The 24,860-nt window shown below is 47.6% G+C and overlaps 1 protein-coding gene and 1 long non-coding RNA gene across 5 annotated transcripts in view; one reads left to right on the forward strand and one right to left on the reverse strand.

Moving 5' to 3' along the window:
* Nucleotides 1-1,230: 1,230 nt before the first annotated feature.
* On the reverse strand, nt 1,231-19,820 carry LOC140602418 (uncharacterized). Of its 2 annotated transcripts, XR_012005384.1 has the most exons (4): nt 18,829-19,820; nt 16,673-16,806; nt 2,687-2,777; nt 1,231-2,031 (listed from the first exon to the last, which is right to left on the reverse strand). It is a non-coding gene; the product is annotated as an uncharacterized lncRNA (long non-coding RNA). The 2 variants fall into 2 exon arrangements; XR_012005383.1 differs by lacking the exons at nt 1,231-2,031; nt 2,687-2,777 and adding an exon at nt 14,687-14,925.
* A 176-nt stretch (nt 19,821-19,996) lies between these two features.
* The window catches only part of EPHA10 (EPH receptor A10), a 41,529-nt gene continuing 36,665 nt past the window's right edge, over nt 19,997-24,860 (forward strand). The window contains exons 1-3 of one of the 3 annotated variants that reach the window (XR_012005385.1): nt 19,997-20,161; nt 22,162-22,226; nt 22,956-23,634. Coding sequence is in view for 2 of the 3 variants with exons in the window: in XM_072771891.1 (XP_072627992.1) it covers nt 20,056-20,161; nt 22,162-22,226; nt 22,956-23,634 (850 nt within the window). In the remaining variant the exon portion in view is untranslated. The remainder of the gene's footprint in view (nt 20,162-22,161; nt 22,227-22,955; nt 23,635-24,860) is intronic. The other 2 variants (XM_072771891.1, XM_072771890.1) reach the window with 2 other exon arrangements.

Here is a 24,860-nt window from a genome sequence, read left to right on the forward strand (position 1 = left end):
CGGTGTCTAAGACAGAGCTTGGCATCATTGTCGGCACTTGACTCTTCTTTCTTAAGTGAAAGAATTGTAGGAAACCCAGGAAGAGGAGGAGCAAAGTTGACAAATGTGGGTAGGTCTGGAGCCCAGGAAAGTGAGTTTGAGAGAATTCATAGTAGTAAGTGTGAATTAAGTAGGATGCCTTCGGCTCGAAGTAGCAGACACCTGATTCAGACTGGCTTATGCAATATGGAAATGTATCATCCCACAATGCAGGAAATCCAATGGTAGGGCTGAGTGAGTAGATTCCCTGGTTCAACGACGTCCTTAGGAACCTGAGTTGTTTCCGTCTCACCGCTCTGCTGGGCCCACCATTGACTTCACCCCAAAGCTGGCTCCCCTCCTATCACAGAATGACTACCAGGGGTAATGGAGCCAGCCCACTCCCTTTTCCCATTCAACAGGCAACAGTAAGACTGATTTCTCTTTCCTAGAAGTCCTAAGCAAGCTTCTCCTTAAATCTCATAAGTCTAATCTGATTAAGGCCTGTTCATCCCAAACAAATTGCTGCCAAGGGGGATGGAACTACCACAACTAGATTAGATTAAATGTTTAGAGAGGATTAAATGTTGAGGGGAAGACCATGACGTCTACCATGGAATTAGATAACTCTGGAAATGAGTAAGAATGGGAAGAGGGGGGGAAAAAAAAGGATGTACCTTTCAGGAACACCAGCATTTATGCATTGGGCTGGGGAAGGAGAACGTGTGAGGGAAGCTGAGAAAGAATCATGAAAGAGGAAGTAATGATGTAGTTTGTTTTGTTTTGTTTTGGAATGTTGTGTGTGTGTTGGTGGGGTCCAGAGCCAGTGGCCAAGAAAGACTGCTTGAGATGTCTTTGATGCCAAATGGTGGTTTTATTAAAGGATGGGGACAGGACCCGTGGGCAGAAAGAGCTGCTGAGCTCCTGCCTGCCTCCCCAGGATTGTGAGGAGCAGCTGATTACATACCTTGGGGTTGGGGGGAAGTGAAGATAAGGGAAAGTCCAGAAGGACTTTCATATGCTAAGGACTCAGGATCCTGGAAGAATTCTATAATCTGTCTATCTCAAGTATTTGTCAATGGGCTGCAGGTTAGAAGGAGATTTAATTTTATCCACATTTTCTTCTGCCTTTGTTTCCCACATCAGTGGGAGAAGTGAGAGTGGACGGTAATGGTTTTAGAAAACTAGTGGATGCTTCCTGCCGCCCCTCCGTCATTCCCCTATTCCTAGGAATGCCCTGCAATCTAACGGTGGCTTTCCCTAGCCACGCCTGGAGTCCCTGACACTACCACACACCCATAATGGTTTGATCCAGGCCTAGAACCCGGACCCACGAGGAACCCATGAGAGTGCCCTGTTTCCCATCGTACCCATCATGGACACCAACCCAAGGTCATCGATTACAATCCTTCCCTGGGATTTTTCTCGCTGGTGCTGAGGGTAGTAGATGCAATCTTTCTCTCTAAAAGTAATTAGAGAAGTTACAAGGAACAGGAGGGAGCTTAGTGGTATTGGATCCCTGGTTTCAGTTTTCCTTGAGGCCTGGTTTTGGTGTGAAACACTGAAATACTCTTCCAGTAAATGAACCGTTCATTCCAAGCAAGATGAGTTCATGGAGTAGACTTTACTGGTTGCCTATCAATGTCAAGCAGAGACTCATAAAGGGACTTGGGAACAGGGAGGCCATTTGGAAGGTAACCTAGGAAGCTAGAGCAAGGAATCGAGGAGTATAGGACAAAAAAAAAAAAAAAAAAAAAAAACGGAAGAAGAGCCAAACTAATGAAAGGTAACATTGCGGAGGTTGCTGCTATAGCTAATGGGGCTTCGAGTCCACCTTCTAAGAAGTGTACAAATGCCTCCCAGAATTAAAAGGCTAAAAGCCAAGGCAATTCTCTCCTGGCCCCCATCATCCACTGGTTGAGTGTTTTCCTAGGGCTGTTCACTTCCTCACCCTTCTGGTCTCCTTTGTGCCAAGTAAGCTCCCCTGGTATCAGAGAAGATCCCGAGGCCGACCTACAGACAGAAGGACACATCGGATGTTTGAAGCGCGATGCTGCCAATGAGAGGTAAGTCTGAAAACTTACTACAGACTTAGCAGCTTAAGGCGGCAGGGAAGTGTACTATCTCACAATTTCTGTAAGTCAGAAGTCCAGGCACGGTGTGACTCAGCTGTTTTTTTTTTTTTTTTTTTTTTTTGCCTAGTCCCACAAGACCAAAATCAAAGTGTTGGCAGGACTCTGCTCCTTTGTGGAGGCTTTAGGAACGGACCCACATCCCAGATGGTTGGCGTAGAACCTCAGTTCTATGTCATTGTAGAACTGAAGCTCCCACTTCCTTGCTGGCTGTCAGGTCGGGGTCTTTCTCACCTTCCAGAGGCTGCCTGCATTTCTTAGTTTGTGGCTCCCTTCCTCCATTTTCAAAGCCAGCGACGTCAGGCCCAGCCCTCACACAGTGAATCTCTCTGCCTTCCTCTTCTACTCTTAAAAGCTCATGTGCTACATTAGGCCCCCATTGGATGTGCCAGGATAATTTCTCTGTTTTAAGGCCAACTGATTAGTAACCTTAATCCCAAATGCCAAGTCCCTTCAAAGCAGGAACTATATTAATATTCGGAGGAATAGCCCAAGGACAAGAATTTCAGAGGCAGAAGCATCTTCAGATTTCTTACTTTGGAGACCATTGCTGGAATCAAAGTGAGTTGTGACTTGCGGCTTCCAAGTTGTCGGCTGCACCCACTCCATCAGTTACAACATGTTCGGCTGTAAATAAGAAGGGAGGTAGTTATTTTTTTTTTAAAGATTTTATTATTTATTTATTTATTTATTTACTTATTTATTTATTTTTAAAGTTTTTTTTTAATTTTTTAATTTTTTTATTCATAGAGACAGAGAGAGAGAGAGAGGCAGAGACACAGGCAGAGGGAGAAGCAGGCTCCATGCAGGGAGCCCAACGTGGGTCCCGGGTCTCCAGGATCACGCCCTGGGCTGCAGGCGGCGCTAAACCGCTGCGCCACCAGGGCTGCCCGGGAGGTAGTTAAATATGGCTAAAAACCATGCTTCTCCAACTTTAACATCATATTTTATTTATTTGTTCGTGAGAGCCAGAGAGAGAGAGAAAGAGAGGCAGAGACATAAGCAGAGGGAGAAGCAGGTTCCCTGCAGGGGACTAGATCCCCACACCAGAGATCATGACCTGAGTCAAAGGCAGATACTCAACCACTGAGCCACCCAGGCATCCCTCTTATTTTTCCTTTTAGGAAAAAAAAAAAAAAAAAGTGACATGCCCCAAGGATGTGGAGTTAGAATAGCACTGGAAGCCAGAAGGCAGGAGGATTACCTCCAAAATTCTAAGGAAAATAACTTTGAGCCTATAACCAGTTTAACAAGCGTGAATGGAGAATAAAGACAGTTTTAGGTATCCAAGGTCTCAGTATCTTTTTTCTATGCCCCCTTTCTTAGGAAGCCACCAAAGGATATAATGAGAAGGTAAATTTAAAAAGGTAAGGAGAAATTTGGGATATGGTAAAAAAAAAAAAAAAAGAAATCTAAAATAGAAGAAAAGCTTTGCGAAGCCCCAGGATAACAGCTGGGCAAGTCCAAAGAGCAGTCTGCCCCAATAGAAGCAGAAAGATACCCGGGAGCAGGTGGTGTCCAGGGAACAACTGAAATTGAGAGACATCCTGGTCCCAACTTTCCTCTTATGTGGCTGTATATTATTTTAGGTTAAATCACTAGGATGGGGGATCCCTGGGTGGCTCAGCAGTTAAATATCTGCCTTTGGCTCAGGGCATGATCCTGGAGTCCTGGGATCGAGTCCCACGTCGGGCTCCCTGCATGGAGCCTGCTTCTCCCTCTGCCTGTGTCTCTGCCTCTCTCTCTCTTTGTGCCTCTCATGAATAAATAAATAAAATCTTAAAAAAATAAATCACTAGGATGCATTATATTCTATAATATTTCCCACTGGTGAGCCAAATGTGAACCATGATTATACTTCCTTTCTTGTAAAATGTTTGTTTCTCCTGGAGTTAATAATTCCCCTTTTCCCTATTATTTGTTTTCTACGTCTTCCTAAACTCTCCAACACAACTATAGAAATAGAAGTTCTCCAAATACCATCTTCTATGCAGTTCCTATAGGAGGATGTCTATCAATCAGTGAATAAAACAGAGGGGTCAGATGATGATAAGCGCAGTAGAGAAAAGCAAGGCCGGATTGACGGAGGAGGGCCAGGGTGGGGAAGGTTTGTGATTTTTGTAGGTTGGTCAGGGAAGACCTCAGTGCAAGAGTGACCCAAAAGGAGAGAGGAGGGAAACCATGCAGACATTTGGAGGAAGAGCGTTCCAGGCAGAGAGAGCAGCAAACTCAAAGTCCTGGTGTAGTTCTCGGTACTGAAGATGTCACAGGGACCGATGCAGGTCAGCTTCATGCCTTCGAGGAGTTTACATATAACGCCAAGGTGACCAGAGCCACTGCCGGGGTAGGTGGAGGCCTCGGGCAAGAAGAGTCACCTCCATTTGCTGCTGCCAGTTTGGTGCAATGGGATGAAATACAAGATATGAATTGGAATGCCTTCTATCTCTCTCTCTCTCTCTCTCTCTCTCTCTCTCTCTCTTTCTCTCTCTTTCTCACACATACACACACACACACACACACACACATGCACACACACCTACTTGCTTAAGTGGCCATTTTGTTCCCCTGATCATGGCTTTTGGACCAGCAACGGACATCTGGCCCAAGCTGGACAATTAGATTCCTTCCCAAGAATTCACCAAAATTAGCTGTGGGGAGGTAAGTTGAAAGGTCACGCGGGCTCAGGGACACAGCAGAAGCCAGACTAGACATGACAAGCCAGGTAGACCCTGAAAAGCCAAAGTCATGGGGAGACCAGAGTTTAAGAGCAGATGCCATGAGTAGGGCTGAGATGAGCGGTCTGTCTACAAAACGGAAAATGCAGCAACTATGTTTTAAGAAGAAGAAACCAGGGACACCCGGGTGGCTCAGTGGTTGGGCAGCTGCCTTCAGGCTCAGGTCGTGATCCCAGGATCTGGGATCGAGTCCTGCATTGGGCTCCTGTGGAGAGCCTGCTTTGCCCTCTGCCTGTGTCTCTGCCTCTCTCTGTGTGTCTCTCATGAATAAATAAATAAATCTTAAAAAAAAAAAAAAAAGAAGAAGAAGAAGAAACCAGAGGTCATTTGACTTCAGGAGGAAAGAGGAAGAGAGAGCAAGCAAGCAAAAGACTTTTTCTTTCTTTCTTTCTTTCTTTCTTTCTTTCTTTCTTTCTTTCTTTCTTTCTTTCTTTCTTTCTTTCTTTCTTTCTTCTTCTTCTTTCTTTCTTTCTTTCTTTCTTTCTTTCTTTCTTTCTCTTTCTTTCTCTCTTTCTCTCTCTTTCTCTTTCTCTCTCTCTTTAGGATAAATCAGTTGCCTTGATAGACATTTCCATCCACCTGCTAAGTCCTTTCTCCTTCACTTGATGGGGTTTAGATATTTCTGTCTGTGGCAGATAGGCCCTGGCATGGTCCCTATGATTCCTGTTCCCTGGTGTGTGTCTCATTCTGAAATCCTCCTCCCACAACCCCAGAGTATGGGTAGGACCTGTGAGTTGCTTCTAACCAGTAGAATATCAAAAGTAAGGAATCCTGTAGATGTAATTAAGGTCCCAGATTAGTTGAGTCTGAGTTAATTAAAAGGGAGGTTATTCTGACTTAATCATGAAAAAGACTCTTCAGAGAAGGACTGGGTACTCCTGAGGTGACAGGTTCTTGTAGGCTTGATGAAGTGAGCAGCCGCTTCGGGAAACTCGTATGGCAAGGAACTGTGGGCAGTCTTCAGCCAACAGCCAGCAAAAAGCCAGCCTCGTCAGTCCTACAGCCATAAGGAAATAAGTTCTGCCCACAAACTGAATGAGCTTGGAAGCAAATTCTTCCCTAGTTGAGGCTTTGATGAGAATGCCGCCTCGCCAACACCTGCATTGCAGGCTGTGAGACCCCGAGCAAAGGACCCAGTTGTGCCCAGAACTGACCCATGGAAAATGTGAGGTTATCATTATGTGCATTCTTTTAAGCTGCCAAGCTTGTGGTAATTTGTTAGTAGACTGTGAAAAGCAACACACTGTCCTTCCAGCCAACGTTGACTAAACAAATAGGCTTGAAAATTTTAACAGGATGCCTAGGTTCTAGTCTAAGCCTTGCAGTGGTTTTCTTGGACCCAAGCCAATGTTTTTCTCTCTCTAGGCCCCAGATCCCTCCTCTGTATTATGGGCAGGTGGGCTGGCGGAGTTCTGATGTCCTTGTAGTTGCGATGTTTTGGATGTTGCCCCTGACCGCTGTCCTATTGTGGAGTAATGTATGTTGACTCCACTTCTCTTCTCATAAGGCTCCAAGACAAAGTGACTGCCCTCATCTGAAGGTGTAAATCCTAACTCATTGTTTGGTCTTCCAGTTTTGCCACAGTCCTTTTGTGGAACCACGCGGCCTCCCACTACTGGCCCTATTAGCATAAACGTTTGGGGGTAAGGAGTGAGGAAGGGCCTGTATTCGAATCGTTGTCTATGGTCTATAGTTGAAACCACGCTATCTGAAAAGATACAGCCGTTTCTTTTAACCCTGGATCGCCATAGGACCTCTTTAAGGAGTGTAGAGTAAGCTAAGGAAGCTTCTCTGCAGGACAGTAGGGAAAGAAGAGAGCAAAGGAGAGAGAGACAGAAACAGACACAGGAAGAGAAATATGGATAGGTTGCTATTTTGTTGGTTTTTTTGGTTGTTGGTTTAAAAAATTTTTAAGTTTTAAAATTATTTTATTTATTTATTTATTCATTTATTTACTTATTTGACACAGAGAGAGACAGACAGATAGATGGACAGCATAATCAGGGAGACTGGTAGGCAGAGGCAGAGGCAGAGGGAGAAACAGGCTCCCCCTGGAGCAGGAAGCCCGATGCGGAGCTCGATCCCAGGACCTTGGGATCATCACCTGAGCCAAAATCCAGAGATGGCCACTTTAACTCACTGAGCCACCCAGGTGCCCCACAATTTCATTTTTAAAAAAGATTTTATTTATTCATTCATGAGAGACACACACACGGAGAGAAGCAGAGACAGAGGCAGAGGGAGAAGCAGGCTCCATGCAGGGAGCCCGACATGGGATTCGATCCCAGGTCTCCAGGATCAGGCCCTGGGCCAAAGGCGGTGCTAAACCGCTGAGCCACCTGGGCTGCCCTCATTTTTTAAAAATAATCTTTACACCCAACATGGGGCTTGAACTCACAACTGCAAGATCAAGGGTCACACAGTCTACTGACTAAGCGAGCCAGGTGCCCCAGATAAATGCTATTTTGAAGATAAAACAACTGAGAGATTACTGGAAAAGTAAAAAAAAAAAAAAAAAAAAGTTTTTTTTACATGATTTTCAAGTAATGTCATATCAATAAAGGACATACAGTTGACTTTTGTACAACATGGTTTGAACTGCACGGGCCTATTTATACACAGATTTTTTTTTTCAATAAGTATACTGGAAAACTTTTTGAAGATTTGTGCCCCTTTGAAAAAACTCACAAACTGTATAGCTTAGATATATCAAGAAAAATTAAAAGTTGGGTATGTCATGTTGCATAAAATATATGTAGATGTGGGCAGCCCAGGTGGCTCAGCAGTTTAGCGCCGCCTGCAGCCCAGGGCGTGATCCTGGAGACCCGGGATCGAGTCCCATGTCGAGCTCTCCGCATGGTCCCTGCTTCTCCCTCCGCCTGTGTCTCTGCCTCTCTCTCTCTCTCTGAATAAATAAAAAAAAAGTTTAAAAAATATATATGTAGATATTAGTGTATTTTATCATTTAATACCATAAGATATCCACACACCTATTACAAAACTTTAAACTTGGGGTGCCTGGATGGCTCAGTTGGATGACTGACTCTTGGTTTCAGCTCGGGTCATGATCTCAGGGTCGAGTCTGCTTGAGATTTTTTTTTAAAGATTTATTTATTTATTTATGATAGAGAGAGAAAGAGAGGCAGAGGTACAGGAGGAGGGAGAAGCAGGCTCCAGGACTCGATCCCAGGACTCCAGGATTGCGCCCTGGGCCAAAGGCAGGTGCCAAACCACTGAGCCACTCAGGGATCTCCTGCTTGAGATTTAAAAAAAATATATTTATTTATTTATTTTACAGAAAGAGAGAGAGTGTGTGTGTGCGCGCAGGTGGGGGAAGGGGCCAAGGGAGAGACTCTCAAGCAGACTCCCCACTGAGCATGGAGCCCATCATGGGGCTTGATCCCAGGGCCCTGAGATCAGGACCAGAGCCAAAATCCAGCGTCGGCCCCTTACTGGACTAAGCCACCCAGGTGCCCCGTCTGCTTGAGATTGTTTCCGCAACCCTCACACACCCCGGCTCCTTCCTCCATTCGTACCCTCAGTCTCTCTCTCTCTCAAATGAGTAAATAAAATCTTTTTAAAAAGTTCAAACTTACCAAAACTCACTCACACAAACACTTCCAGACCATATGTGACACCAGAAAAATGTAAACAAAGGTAAAGATGCAGTAAAAATAATATAACTGCATAAAATTAACCATAGTGCACACTGTACTACCACAATGATTTTATAGCTACCCCCTGTTGCCATTGCAGTGAGTTCGACTGTTGCTTGTATTTGGTTAAAACAGCTTGTGATCAGAGAATAAACTGGTGGTTGCCAGGGGGCCAGGAGGTGTGGGGAGTGGGAGATAGAGGCTTCCAGTCAAGGAATGAATAAGTCAGGGGGGTGAAAGGTTACAGCATAGGGAACAGAGTCAGCGGTGTTGTAATCGCCTTGTATGGTGATGGATATGCCGTCGAATTGCTATGTTGGGGCAGCCCGGGGGGCTCAGCGGTTTAGCGCCTGCCTTCAGCCCAGGGCCTGATCCTGGAGACCCGGGATCGAATCCTGTGTCGGGCTCCCTGAGTGGAGCCGGCTTCTCCCTCTGCCTGTGCCTCTGCTTCTCTCTCTCTCTATGTCTCTCATGAATAAATAAATTAAATAAAAAAAAAAGAATTGCTATGTTGCACACCTGAAACGAATGTAACGCTGTGTGCCAACTATACTTCGATTTTTAAAAAGCAACATGTGATTGATGCTAATCATCTCTGAGCGAGAAGTTGGTCTCCCCAGTAGATTGGGTATCACAGTAAAAAGTGATCTCTCAGGGTTCTTGTGTATTTTTTGTGTTCAGTGCAATACTGTCAACTTTGAATATCACCAGGGGACCCATATAAAATGTCACTAGTGATGCTGGAAGTGCTTCCCAGAAGCAAAGGTAGGACATTACAAGAAAAAGTCGAATTGCTTGATATGTACCATAGATTGAGGTCTGCAGCTACGGTTGCCCTCCATTTCAGGATAAATGAATCCACTGTAAGTACTATTGGGGAAAAAAATGAGAGAGAGAGAAAGAAAAGGAAATTTGTGAAGCAGCTGCTGCAGCTGTGCCAGCAAGCACAAAAGCCTTGGATTTTTTTTTGCAAAGTACCTTTAAAAAAAAGATTTTATTTATTTATTCATGAGAGACACACACAGAGAGAGAGAGAGAGAGGCAGAGACACAGGCAGAGGGAGAAGCAGGCTCCATGCAGGGAGCCCGACGTGGGATTTGATCCCCGGTCTCCAGGATCACGTCCTGGGCTGAAGGCAGGTGCTAAACCACTGAGCCACCCGGGCTGCAACCCCCCCTTTTTTATTTTTATTATCCCCCCCCTTTTTTAAATCTCACATTGAAAATGCAGCTTTTGTGTGGGTGCGGGATTGCTATAACAAAGTTATACCTACAGACTCTAATATGATTTGAGAAAAAGTGAAGTCATTATATGACAACTTAAAGCAAAAGAAGGATCTTAAGTTGGAGAATTTAATGCCAGTAAAGGATGGTTTGATAATTTTAGGAAGAGGTTTGGCTTTAAAAATGTTAAGATCAAAGGAGGAACAGCTTCTGCCAACCAAGAGGCAGGCAGGCAAGTTCTCAGATGCCATTAGGAAAACCATTGAGAAGAAAAGATACCTGTCTGAGCAGGTTTTTAATGTAGATGAAAGTGCCCTATTCTGGGGGGATAAAAATTCCATGAAGGACATTTATTAGTAAGAAAGAGAAGCAAGCACCAGGATTTAAGGCCGAAAGGGAGAGGCCAACTCTACTGTTTTGTGCAAATGCAGTCAGGTTTGTGATCAGGACTGCCCTCCTGTGTAAAGCTGCTAACCCCGAAACCTTGAAGGAAAAAGATAAATGTGAGTTGCTAGTCTTCATTGTACAATAAGAAGGTCTGGACAATGAGGACACTTTTCCTGGAACGCTTTCATTGCTGCATTGTCTCTAAAGTCAGGAAATGTCTTGCCAGCAGGGACTGCCTTTTTTAAAGTTCTTTTGATATTGGACAATGCCCCCGGCCACCCAGAACCTCGTGAGTTCCATGCCAAAGGTGTCCCAGGGGTGCGCTTGCCCCCAAACACAACGTCTCTACTTGAGCCTCTGGATCAGGGGGTCATAAGGACCTTTAAGGCTCATAGCCCATGGTACCCTACAGAAGGGATTGTCAATGCCGTATGGAAGAGAATCCCAGTGAAGAGAAGGTCGCAAAAGTCTGGAAGGATTGCACCACTAACTGTCTCATCACTGTTATTGAAAGGCCATAAAAGCTGTCAATAAACAATAAATTCCTGCTGGAGAAAACTGTGTCCAGATGTTATGCATAATAACTTTACAGGATTTATGAGCGAGCTGGTCAAGGAAATCATGAAAAAGATTGTGACCACTGAGGGGGGCACTTGATGGGATGAGCACTGGGTGATATGCTATATGTTGGCAAATTGAACTCCAATAAAAAATAAATACAAATAAAAGATTGTGACTATGGCAAAAAAAAAAAAAGGTGAGGGGTAAAAGGTTTAAAGATATGGACCTTGGAGAAATTCAAGAGCTAATAGACGCCACACCAGAAGAGGTGACGGACAATGACTTGGTGCCACGAATGCTCCTGAGCTCGTGCCGGACAGTGAGGAAGACCCAGAGGAAGCAGTGAGGAAGCCGTGCCAGGAAAACAGGTGGACATCAGACAGTCTGGCAGAAAAGTTCGATTATTCGAGATCGCTCAGAAGCGATCTTCTGGGATGTGGATCCTTCTATGGCCTAGGCACTGACACTAAAGCAAATGGTGGGAGGAGGATTGGCACCATACAGAAACGCTTTTGGAGAAATGAAAAGGCAAAAGGGTTAGACAGAAATTACTCCATATTCCTGCAAAGTTAAACCGGGTGCACCTGCCTCTCCTGTCTCCCCTCCACCTCTGCTATCCCTGCCACCTCTGAGATGGCCAGGCCCACCCCTCCTCTTCCTCCTCCTCCTGAGCCCACTCGACATAAAGACAATGAGGATGAAGACCTTTATGCTGATCCCCTTCCACTTAATGAGTAACAAATAATCATCATGCTATATGGTTAATAAGCTTACCTGTTGGATGTGTGTGTGTGTGTGTGTGTGTGTGTGTGTGTCTCCGTGTGAACACCTATTAACTTTATGACAGGAGAGAACCTTTTCTCTCCCTCTTGTCATAGACTTTTTGGGATGAAATCATGTGTTGGATTTTGTGTCATTATCGCCATCATCGCCTACGTATTTGTCAAGTCAAACCCTTTGTGCAAGTCTTGTGTGGGAGCCGATGGCCCATCCTTATGCAGGCATATGGCCTGTGATGTTTAATATCAATTAATAATGTGTTAGTTTTCCTCACTGTTTGTTTTAAGATTTTATTTATTTATTCATGATAGACATAGAGAGAGAGGCAGAGGCACAGGCAGAGGGAGAAGCAGGCTCCGTGCAGGGAGCCCGACGTGGGACTCGATCCCAGGACTCCAGGATCACACCCTGGGCCAAAGGCAGATGCTCAACCACTGAGCCATCCAGGCGTCCCTAGTAAAGAGTCTCTTAAGGCTTGTTTCCTTCTCTCCTTTTTTTTTCTTTCCCCCCTTCCCAAATATTCATCTGTTTTCTTTCTTAAATTCCACATATGAGTGTGATCATATGGTATTTGTCTTTCTCTGATTGGCGTATTTACTTGGCATAATACACTCTACCTCCACCCATGTTGTTGCAAATGGCAAGATTTTATTCTTTTTGATGGCTGAGTAGTAGTCCATTGTGTGTGTGTGTGTTGTGTGTGTGGTGTGTGTGTGTGTGTGTGTGTGTGTGTACCCATCTTTACCCACTCATCAGTTGATGGACGTTTGGGCTATTGTTGACAATGCCAAGGGATATCCTTATGCTATGTTCATATCACTGAGTACACTCTGTCTTCCACATTCATTCTTTTAAAAAGATATTATTAATATATCTGAGAGACAGTAAGAGAGAGCAGGGGGAGGGGCAAAGGGAGGGGGAACCTGACACAGCGTTTGATCTCAGGACTCCAGATCATGACCTGAGTCGAAAGCAGGTGCTTAACTGAATGAGCCACTCAGGCGCCCCTCCATGTTCATTCTTTTGCCCAAATTCTCTTTTCTTGGATTTCCAGGAATCTTAGTTTTTACACTGTAGATGTGCAGGTGTGGTTTTATATACTTTAAGGCTATGCTACTAGGTGTATACAAATTTAGAATTGTTATATCTTCCTATTTCATTGACATTTTATTCATTACACAGCATCTAGTAATCCTTCTGGCCTTAAAATTTAACTGGTATAATATTAGTTTTGCTTCACTGTCTTTTAGTTACTGTCTGGATAGCATCTTTTACAACCATTTTATTCACTATGTCCAAATCCTTTTTTAAAAAATTTTTAAAGATTTTATTTATTTATTTATTTATGAGAGACACATTGAGAGAGAGAGAGAGAAAGAGAAAGGCAGAGACACAGGCAGAAGGAGAAGCAGGCTCCATGCAAGGAACCTGATGTGGGACTCGATCCCGAGACCCCAAGATCACGCCCTGGGCCAAAGGCAGCGCTAAACTGCTGAGCCACCCAGGTTGCCCTATCCAAATCCTTATGTATAAGACTTTTCTTTTTAGAGTGGGAGAGACAGGGGGGTATGTAGAGGCAGAGGGAGCAGGAGAGGGAGAGAATCTTAACCCCCACAAGGGGCCCGAAATGAGGCTCAATCTCATGACCCTGAGATCATAACCTAAGACAAAATCAAGAGTCCAATGCCCAATGGACTGAGCTACCCGGGCGCCCCTATGTATATATTTATTTTTAAAGCAGTAAAGAGTTGTCTTCTAAAAACCAAGCTGACAATTTTTGTTCTCTACTAAGGGTATTTCACTTATATTTAATATCTATTTATACATTTGAGTGTCAAGATATCATAGTAATTGTTTTCTACTTCTGCCACATGTTCTATGTTCCTTTTTCCTCTCATCTTTTAAACCTTTTTTTAAAATTGGTTTTATTATTTCATTATTTTCCTACATTAACTTGTTAGTGTATATATATATATATTTACTATCTTTCCATGATTACCATGGTGATTACAGCATGCATTCTTGATTTGTTAAAGTTGAATATAAATTAATTCTTTTGCCCTTTCTTGGACAATGCAAGGATCTTAAAATACTTTAACTCTACTCACCTGCTCCCACAGTGTGTCCTATTTCTGTGGTGTGGTTTAATTTTACATATGCTTAAAATTCTACAAGATGTTATTGCTTTATACAGCCATCGTTCATTTACTTTTACCCATATGTTTATCCTTTCTGTTGCTCTTTATTTCTTCCTGCATATTCATGCTTCCTTTTAGTTTATTTTCATTCCGCTTGCAAAAGTCCCTTTAGTATTTCTTTTAGTGTGGCTCTATGGAGGAAAAATTTTCTCAGGTTTTGATTGTTTGAAAACATGCATTTTTCTTTTGTTTTTGAAGGATATTTTCACTGGGTATAGAATTTTAGATTAACCATATTTTCTTTCAGACTTTAAAGATGCTATTCCATCATTTTCTTGACTTTATCATTTATGTTGGGGAGTTAGTTGTTAGTTTTAATTTTCTTCCTTTGAAGGTAATGTCTTTTTTCTCACTCTAATTGCTTTTAGGTTTTATTTTGTTTTTGGCTTTCAGTAATTTTATTATGAGGTGTGTAGGTGTTGTTTAATTTGAATTAATTCTGCTTGGGATTGATGACACATCTTGAGTATATGTCTTGATGTCTTTCATTGGTTTTAGAAATTTTCCAACTACCCTCTTTTCAAATATTGCTTCTTTCCCATTCTCTCTCTTCTCTCTTTCTAATTCCATACATTTAGGCTTATTCACCATGTCCCATATGTCTCTTACTCTCTTATCTATATTTTCTATTCTTTTCTCTCTCTACACACTTCAATATGGATATTCTATACTGACCTATCTCCCAGTTTATTAATCCTAGAATTAGTTGTGTCTAATCCTATGTTAGATTATCCACCTATTGTGTTACATACAGTTATTGTATTTTTTTGTTCTAGGATTTCAATTCCATTCCTATTTAGGATATACTAAGTTTGGTGATTAGCTTATATTCTACCACAAAATCCCAAAGCTAAACGTTGTTGTTGTATGCAGATCATCCCCATTCAGTTAATTCAATTCAGTTAATAGTGTAAATAAAACTAAATAAAGTATCATTTTTTGTTTAAGCCAGTTTTGGTTAGATTTCCAATTACATACAACTGAAAAAAATTTTTTAAAAGATCTTATTTATTTGTTCATGAGAGACACAGAGAGAGGGGGCAGAGACATAGGCAGAGGAAGAATCAAGGTCCCCACAGGGAGCCTGATGCAGGACTCTATCCCAGGACCTGGGGGTCACGACCTGAGCAGAAGGCAGATGCTCAACCACTGAGCCATGCAGGGGTCCCACAACTGAAAACTCTTAACAAAGTGTTGAGATCTCTCTCTTCATTATGTCAAGATGGCTGCAGCACCTTCAGATGTGGACATGACATACAGAAAAGAAGCAGAATATTGCCTTTTATGCAGTTCTTTTTATTAGAAGAGAAAATCTTTTCTAAAAAAAAAAAAAATAATAAAATAAAATAAAATAAAATAAAATAAAATAAAAAAAAGAAAATCTTTTCTAGAATCCCTAATTCAGAAGGCCAGGGTTGTATCATATACTCATGCTTAAGCTAACCCTGACACATGGAATTGGATGACGATGATTAACCAATAACAATCTTTATTCATCCCTGAACTTGGGGAGAGGGCCATCTTCTCTGAGCAAAGGACTACAGTGGATGTACATCCAAACAAAATTGGGGGTTTCTCAGGAATGAAAAATATGAAAAGTATTGGGAAATCAAAGGTGTTTACCTCACTAAGATATACTCATTTTCTGTAAAAGTTGTGTGTGTGTGTGTGTGTGTGCCTATAGAAAATATCAGGAAGGGTACATATCAACCTGTTAACAGGTTTAAAATGTGAAATGGGATTATATGAGGGTGATATACCTTTATTTTTAGGTATCTTTATGGATATCTTTACTTTTTACTGATAACATTTTTATTCGTTTATATTACTCTGGTCATTTAAATTTAAAAGGGATGCTCCAATCTTAAAATGAGCTCCTCAGAAATGAAATCAGGATTTTTTTTTTAAAGTCAGAGAAGCATATGTTGATAGATCCCATTCCAAGCCCTGGCCCTTAGTACAGTCACTGAGGTGCCACTGGCAGGTTTGTACCCACTGGGAATTTGGAGGCACAAGGCTACCAGAGCCTGATGTCATCAAATATTTAAACCATCCAACTGCCTCCCCTTACACTCTCAAAGCAGCGTTTACATCATAAATTGGCTTCCTGTGCACATTTTCCTACAAGGGAAGAATTTGCTGGACATGGCAATGTGAGAATTCTGGCTCCCTTGGCAGTTCCATTTCTCATTGTGTATTAATTCATCGGTTCTTTGGCTCAGATAAGCAGGATTGGAGCTGAGTTTGTACGATCTACTTTCCAACCCTCCAACACATAGGTTCTTTCTTAGTGCTGTTAAAGTCAAGTTTATGATCCTAGACCATGATTAATTCACTAAGGTAAGTGTCACCTCCAAGGCCACTTGGCAGCTGGCCAAACAGCCTGCCCTGGTGACACTCCTGTCTCTTCAAACACATTGCTTTCAGGCTCTTGTGCTTTCTAGCCACATTCATCTCAACAGACTGTCTCCTTCTTTATCCCTCATTATGTCTTTTCCTCTATGACTGTCTCCCTAATTCTAACCTTCTTTTATCCTTTCCTTTTTTTTCCTTTCTGTTTTTCACCTTAATTAGCCATGAAGTTGAATAATAAAATATACCAGAACTATGTGCCAAGTGCCATGTGCTGGGCCGTACGTACATATAAATTATATTCTGACCTCACAACTCTGAAATGTTTTCATTCTTATTTCACAGAGGAGAAAGCAGAGGATCATAAAATCGAAATAGTTGCATTTGATAATGAAACGTTTTTGCTGCTTACTTTTCAAAGTCAATAAATTAAATGTTTTATATTTCCTTTATCTTAGAAAAATACAATTCAAGCATTTGTATATGAGCTTCATTTTTGCCTGTGAGTTTATTATCCTGGAAAATAATTGACCTTGGGTGTGTTTATTTTTTCTTGAGCTGGGGAGTAGCAGGTAGAATGGAAGAGGAAAGAGACAAATTGGAAATATCACTTTGAGCAGTCGTGCTCACCTGTGCTCTTTGCTTCCTTCTTGTTCTCTTTGCTGAGGATGGGGTTTGGCCCTGATTTGTCTGAAGCAATCTTAGTCTTCTCCATGGAGGAGATCACCTTCTCTGTGCAGTCAGGTCAAATGTACTTTCTGGATCTGTGCAAAAGGAAGAGATTAAAATTTCAGCCCCTAAATTTGTAATTTTCAGTAACTTGGAGATAGAGGTTGCAGTGAAGTTGGACCTGCTCCCTGGAAGATCACTTCTAATTATTTGGACATTGAATTAAGCTGCTCAGCTCCATGTTCTCCCCATCATTCTGCAGATAGTGAGGTAGAAATAGAGAGAAGGATCCTTTCTAAACTACCTCATATGGGGTTTGGGAGGAAGAGAAGAGAAAACAGGAGTTTCCAGATGGGTTCCCGGCCGCTCCACTCCTACTCCATGGAGTAAGCTGCTTGTCTTCTGGAAGGTCAAATCGCTGGATCTAGGTTATAGGCTGGAGGAACAGGCAGCGAGTCCTGGGCTGAGAATTGGAGCCAGAGAGTGGAGAGGTTCCAGGTCCGGTTGAAAATGGAGGGTCCAGGCTTTGACAGGTTTAGCAGCATGGACAACAAATTTTAAAAGACCGAAGCAGGCCTGTGGGGTTCACAGCTCAGCACCAAGCCAGAAATCTACTCTCACCCCACTCCGGTGCTGGTTTTTCCTGGAAAAGATTGAACCTGGCCATTGGTTGACTGGTCCTCAGCACTTAAAGTTCATAGGAAACCATGGCTGAGTTTCCTTCTAAAGCCCTTTTGAATATGTTCACTTAGATGTCTATTCCTCAGTCACTTGGTGGAGTGGAGTCCCCCTTGGAGTAGCTCTTAAGGTCTTGCTGGTTTGCATACATCCTCATACACTGAGACTTCTCTGTTCTGTTTGTTTGTTTGTTTTATAAATGAATCGTTCAGAGGAAGAAAGAAAAGGATTGTTCCAATTTCCCCCCTCTTCTTTCCAATTCTTCTTTTCCCCATTGCTAGGGTCTCTATCTGGCAATTTCCCCAAGGCCCAAGGAGCTTGCACGAATGTGTAGTGGGAGAGGGTGGAATCAGACTCCTGACAGCCTGGGGCTTGTTGGTGCGTCCTCTCGGGCTTTCCCCAGATAGTTTCCCCATCTGCTTGCCTCCTGAATGATCCTTTCGAGGTTCAGAGGGAGTCTGCATTTTGTGTCAGCACACAGGTCGAAACCTCTGGATTGAAGTCCCTGGAGCTCAGGTGAGAAGCCATGACTGGTGCCTAAAGTCTGCATAGGAGGTGGGACCCGGTTTTGAAGAGAAGGGTAGGGGTAGTGGAGTGAGAACTCATTTTGAAATGAAAGGAGTCCTGGATCTCTAAGCAGCTTCTAAAAATACCAACTCCCAACGCTGGGGGTGGGAGTGGGGGAGGGGAAAACCAAGCGTGAGAAGAATGAAGATGGAACGAGGTGCGGATATAGGAGCCCTTCTTCAGGTAGATCTGATTTCAAAGGCCCCGCCTGCATCGAAGAACCTGCGGGAAGCCACAGCTCCTTATGCTTCCTCAGTGGACTTCAGTCTCCTGCGGTGTCGGAGCCCCCAGCGCCCCCCTGGTGACCTTTCTTTCTACCGGCAAAGGAGGCCAACTCCTCCCAGCCACTCCTCCTATTGCTGCTGTCCAGCAAGTATGTGTGTGAGCGAGCAAGTGTGCGTGTACACATCCTAGACGCTCGTGCACACACACACACACACACACACACACAAATGACACATGAAAGCGGCTTGTAAGTGACCAGCATTCTACGATGCCACGAATTTTCATTATTTTTGGTGCCCAAGGAGGTCCGGACTGTGGCAGACACAGATTCACCCAATATTTTCATGCATACTTTTTTTTTTTAAGATTTTATTTATTTATTCATGAGAGACACAGAGAGGCAGAGACACAGGCAGAGGGAGAAGCAGGCTCCACGCAGGGAGCCCGACGTGGGACTTGATCCTTGGACTCCAGGATCATGCCCTGGGCTGAAGGCAGGCGCTACACCGCCGAGCCACCCAGGCTGCCCTCGCTCAGTATTTTCAGCACAGAGCATGGCACTAGGGAGCGTTGGTTCGAAGGGTAAGGAGCACAAAGCTACAAAACGCACAGTCAAGCCACGCAGGTCATGGAGACACAGGACTCACTCGTTTTCAAAGGTTCTCCAGCTACTTTCGCTGCCAAAAGCAGAGGGGTCGGGTCCCCCAAGGAAGGATCTGAAAAGCTACAGGGTGGGTGGAGCCTTCTCTGCTCGAGTTCAGCCCAGATGGTGGCGCTCAATAGCCGCCTCCCGGGTCCTGGAGGGCTTCAGCCCATCCCACCACCAACGCCTTAAACCCTCAGCTTGCACATAAATGACCTTCACGAGATAGAGGTCGTGTTCCTCGTTTCCTTACAGCTTCTCCAGCGCTGGCTTCTCCGCCTCCGTCGCGGGCGCCTGGGCGTCCGGACCGCTGAGCTCCTCACCAGTCCCCCAGGATAGGCGGAGAGGGGTGATCAAAAGCGGTGGGGGTGGGGGGGAACTCCAGGCTCTGGGCAGACTGGGGAGGAGGTAGTCGGTCCGAGCGCTGCCTGCATCCTGGCAGCAAGAGCAAGAACCTAGGGAGCCAATCGTTCACGCCACGTCTACCGGCAAGCGCATCCTGGCGTCCACATGGTTTCCCAACCGCCCAGGCGCAGCTGGCAGGGTGGGATTCCGTCTCCCACTTTGCTCCTCTTTCCCGAGGAGCTCCCGGGGTCGGGCTTAGCCCCCTCCTCCAGCGTGGGCGGGGAGAGCAGGGGGCGGGATCCAGCCGGGAGACCCCGGGAGCCGCGGACGCAAGGAGAGGCCCAGAGCTGGGAGCTGGAGGCGCTCCCCAGAGCGTGGGGTCAGGACGCGAGGCTCCGCCGCCCCTTGCGAGTCCTGGGAGCGGGGGAGCTTCCAGGCTGGCTCCGGGCTGCAGGTGCCGCCGCCTCCCGGCCCTCCCCGAGCTTCACGCGCTCCTTAACCACGCCCACACCGTCTACTTCTCGGGAGCCCGAGGCCCGGCGTCGGCGCTCCGGGCCCTCGCCGCGGGCGCATCCTCCTCCCGGGAGCCAGGCCCTCGCTCGGCGCTGCCCCACCCCCACGCCGGGGGATCGGCGGGACCCCTTCCTTCCCCCCGCGTCTCCGCCTCGCTGCCCCGCCCCCCGGCCCCCGAAACTCCACCCCTTTCCCTCTGCTGGCGGGGGTTGGTGGACGTCCCGCGGCGGCGCCCGGCGATTGGTCCCCGCGGATGACCGTAACCAGCGAGATCCCGCCCCCGGCAGGCGCCGGGGTCTGGGGGCGCAGCTCCGCGGCGCTGGGGCTGGCGCGGCTCGAGCCGCCGCCGCACTGACAGCTCGGGCTGCGGACCATGGACACCGGCGCCGGCGCGCGGCCGCTGCGCCTGCTCGGCTGCCTGATGCCTCTCTGTCTGGCGTTGCTTTTGGGACCGGGGAGGCCCGGGACGGCCGAGGAAGGTGAGGACGCGGGTGGCTGTTCTTGGAGCTTGGGATGCCGGATGATAAGGGGCTGAGAACTGGGGCTCGGCGGGAAGGAGTCGGAGAGAGAGACTGGAGTCCGCATTGGGGTTTGAAGCAAGCGGGCAGCGAAGAGCTCAAGAGACAGAGAAAAAGGTAGCGGAGCAAAGGAAAAGGGGGGAGCATTGGGGAGATGGGGCTGGGGAAGCAGCAGCCCGGGAGCCGGGGGAGCCAGAGGCGGCGGTGCAGGGGCCGGAGAGGCGGACGGGCTGAGCGGCTGCAGGTGGGGGGCGTGGGGGCGGGGGTGAGCGCGGGGGAGCCCGAGCCGTGCAGGTGAGGTCGGAGTGCGGGGCGAGCGGAGGGAGCGGAGCGCGGGCGGGGGCGCGGCGGGGGGCGCGGCGGGGCCGGGAGCTGTCCGCAGTGCTGACTCCGGAGCCGACGCGCTCCCACGCGGCGGCCCCGCTGCCCGCGTCCGGCCTCCGGTCGTGGATTTGGGGGAGCTGCACACTCAGCCGAATCCAGAGGCGTCACTTCCAGGTGCAGAACCCCGAGGAGCCGGGATCTCAGGCGCTGATTGGGGGGGGGGGCGGGGGCGGATCTCTGATGCTCTCCAATATGCAATTGCGATGTGCTATCAGTTATACCCCAGTCGGGAAGCTGTCGGCCGATGCCTCTGGAGCCAAGCCTCTTAGAGACCCTCACCTTGGAGCCCCACCCCCCTCCTTGAAGGCTCCAGCTTTGTAATCTTCCAAGACTTCAGGATAGCCTGGGCTGCTGTCTCTGATCTGCAGCCGGGCCGTCCAGACAGGGACTGCTTTGGGACCCAATACTGACAGCAGAGGAGGGAAGAGATTTTTATTTCACCTGCTGCTGTGCTGGCAGAGTCTCTCCACTCGTTTGCCCGGCCCCTGGGAGTCCAACTAAAGAGGTTCAAGTCTCTTCCATCCCTGGTGACTTCATTTCTTTAAAAGATTTTATTTATTTATTCATGAGACACACACACACACACACACACAGAGGCAGAGACACAGGCAGGGGGAGAAGCAGGCTCCATGCAGGGACCCCAATGCGGGACTCGATCCTGGATCTCCAGGATCACGCCCCGGGCCAAAGGCAGGGCCAAACCGCTAAGCCACCCAGGGATCCCCTCCCTGGTCTTCAGACCTTAGAAGAGCCCCTGGGTATGAACGAATTCAGGATGTATGCAGAAATCCTGTAATACGCTCACGTTTTCCCCTCTTCTTGATGCTCAGTTATAATTTAGGGAGCCTGGGAAAGCAGGAGGGGGACTCACTGACACCACTACCTCCCCCCATCTTAGGGCCAATCTTAGAGTGCTTCCATGAATTCGGTGGCAGGCTGAATAATGACTCCCCAAATATGTCCACATCCTAATCCCCAGAACCTGTGAATGTTATTCTAAATGGCAAAAGACTTTGCAGATGTGGGTAGGGATCCTGAGACAGAGATGATCCTGGGTTATTTGGATAGTCCCGATGTAATCACAACAGTCCCTATAAGAGGGATGCAGGAAGAGTCAGAGCCAGAGGAGAAGGCAACTTGATCACAGAAGGAGATTGGAGAGAAGCACCTTGACGGTGGAGGAGGGGGCCGCAAGCCAAGGAGTCTAGGTGGTTTCTAGAAGCTGAAAAATTCTAATGGAAATAGATTCTCCCCTCTGACACCCCGACTTTAGATCAGTGAAACTGATTTCCAACCTCTTGACCTCCAAACTGTAAGCTACTGTTATTTGAAGCCACTGAATGTATGATAATGTGTTATAGCAGCTACAAGAAACTACTACAGGCTCCTTCCCTAATTCTTGTGGCTGCTTCTCTCTGGACTTGAGCTACTTTGTGCCCCACCCCCTCATGGGAAGGTATGGACTGGGAATAACTTGCCTCTGTCCCCTCAGCAAACTTACAGTAAACTCACACAGGGGTCCCTCCCACCTTCCTGACCTTCTGGCTTTCTGACATCTCTGTCCCTCCTTTCCCTAGTCATCCTCCTGGATTCCAAAGCTTCCCAGGCTGAGCTGGGCTGGACTGCACTGCCAAGTAACGGGGTAAGTGTAGCCTTTCCCGCTCTGTCCCAGGAATCTTCTGGTGGTCTGGGATCCAGATCCTTCGGCTCCTTGTGGTTACAGCAGAACAAAATGCTCCCCAAGGCACATGGTCTGCAGCAGCACTGGCTTCAAGCCAGGGTGGCCTATAAGAAAATGTTGAGTCTTTGGTCAGTCCCAGAAGAAAAGAAAAGAAAAAGATAGCGAGGGGGAACCTGGCTGTGTCTAGCAACAGAAACGTGTCATCTAGATGAGCCAACGCTGGGCAGTGCCTTGCAGTTAGTAGATCCTCCAAGCAGTGTTGACTGATGGACGGATAGAACGAGCAATATTTAAAATCCTAAAAGAGGCTTGAAAACTAGGAGTGGGGGTGGGGAGATGTGGCTATGTGACTGCAGCCCGGTCCCTGAGTGGGCACCTGGTTGAGAGCCAGGAGACTTCAGGCACCATTCCCAGCTCTGCTGCTACCTCGACGTTCATATCCGGTCAAACCACTCTCTCTCTCTCTCTCTCTGGAGCCTCAGTTTACCCAGCTATAAAATTAAGGATTGGACTCGGTTGTCTCCAACGTTCCTCCCAGCTCTGCATCTTATAATTTCAGGGGCGGAGGCTGGGGGGAGGGAGCATGCCAGGTGATGGGGAAGGGGCTTTTCGGCTTTAGTCACCTCCAGGGCCCGGCCTCCTGGGGGCGCCTTGGCTCTGAGTTTCCCACATCTTTGTTCTCCTCCCCAGTGGGAGGAGATCAGCGGCGTGGACGAGCATGACCGTCCCATCCGCACGTATCAGGTGTGCAACGTGCTGGAGCCCAACCAGGACAACTGGTTGCAAACCGGCTGGATCAGCCGCGGCCGCGGGCAGCGCATCTTCGTGGAGCTGCAGTTCACGCTGCGCGACTGCAGCAGCATCCCGGGCGCCGCCGGCACCTGCAAGGAGACTTTCAACGTGTACTACCTGGAGACAGAGGCCGACCTGGGCCGCGGGCGGCCTCGCCCCGGGGGCAGCCGGGCCCGCAAGATCGACACAATCGCGGCGGACGAGAGCTTCACGCAGGGCGACCTGGGCGAGCGCAAGATGAAGCTGAACACCGAGGTGCGCGAGGTCGGTCCGCTCAGCCGGCGGGGTTTCCACTTGGCCTTCCAGGACGTGGGCGCGTGCGTGGCGCTGGTCTCGGTGCGCGTCTACTACAAGCAGTGCCGCGCCACGGTGCGGGGCCTGGCGGCGTTCCCAGCCACCGCGGCCGAGAGCGCCTTCTCCACGCTGGTGGAGGTGACGGGAACGTGCGTGGCGCACTCGGAAGGCGAGCCGGGCAGCCCCCCGCGCATGCACTGTGGCGCCGACGGTGAGTGGCTGGTGCCCGTGGGCCGCTGCAGCTGCAGTGCGGGATTCCAGGAACGTGGTGACATCTGTGAAGGTATTGGGCGGGCTGACGCGCGGGGGGGTGGGGGGCGCCGGAGCCTAGCGTTCAGGTGGCAATCGCGGGGGGGGGGGGCATGGGAGCCTAGCGTTCAGGTGGCAATCGTGGAGGGGGGCGTGGGAGCCTAGCGTGCAGGTGACAATCGCGGGGGGGGCGTGGGAGCCTAGCGTGCAGGTGGCAATCGTGGGGGGGCGTGGGAGCCTAGCGTTCAGGTGGCAATCGCGGGGGGGGGGCGTGGGAGCCTAGCGTGCAGGTGGCAATCGCGGGGGGGGGGCGTGGGAGCCTAGCGTGCAGGTGGCAATGGCGGGGGAGTGCGTGGGAGCCTAGCGTGCACGGTGACAATCGGGCGAGTATGCCCTGGACAAAGGAGGCAGGAGGGGGAGCGGATGGAGGGGCTGCGGGGTGGAGCGGGAGTCCTGACCTCCCGCGGGGCTCTGGGCGAGGAGGGGAATCCAGCTGGGACCACTAGGTGAAGTTCCCAGGAGGTGACTGTGACTCCACCTAAGGGGGCCTTAGGGGCTTGCATTTCGGGCACTGCCATAAGCACCTTACAAAGGATCTCTCATTTATTCTCGGCAATAAAGTCAATCACCTGGATCCCTATTTCACAGGTGAGGAAACTGAGGCTCAGAGACATTAACACCTCACTTGCAAAGTTAGTAAATGGGGAATCAGGGTTTGAATCTGGATTTGCCCAAGTGTCAAGGTCTTTCTATTACATGGCGCCACCTCCTTAGGCGTGAGGAAGAAGGCTAGAGCAGCCCGCCTCCACCGGCTATGGGCAGGTGGGATTGCTCCCCTTATAAACGGTGGGTGCCCTTTCACTGGCAGTATGCGGGTCAGAGGCTGGCAGGGGGGGTCCTTGAGCTGCAGAGTCCAGAGGTTGCACTAGATGACCACTAAGATCCCACCCGACTCTCTGCACCATGAGTCACTGTGTCACCTGAGAGAGACCCCTTAGTGGGGGGTCTATTGGGGTCTAAGTTCTGTGTGGGCACCAGGACCAGACCTCTCCTTCCTCCCACCCCCTATCTGGGGCTCTGAGGACTGAGGGTACAGATGGGGCGTGGATGTGTGCCCTGAATGTAGAAAGACCAAGGGATGCTTCTTCTAAGCTGCATCCTTTTCTAAGTGCCGACAAAAGAAATGAGTCAGGCATAGTCTCAAGTCTTCAGAAGCTCTACAGATGAAAAAATGTAAAAACTTAAAAATCACAACAAGGT

The sequence above is a fragment of the Canis lupus genome, chromosome 13 (genome assembly GCF_048164855.1).
Source record: "Canis lupus baileyi chromosome 13, mCanLup2.hap1, whole genome shotgun sequence".
NCBI lineage: Eukaryota > Metazoa > Chordata > Mammalia > Carnivora > Canidae > Canis > Canis lupus.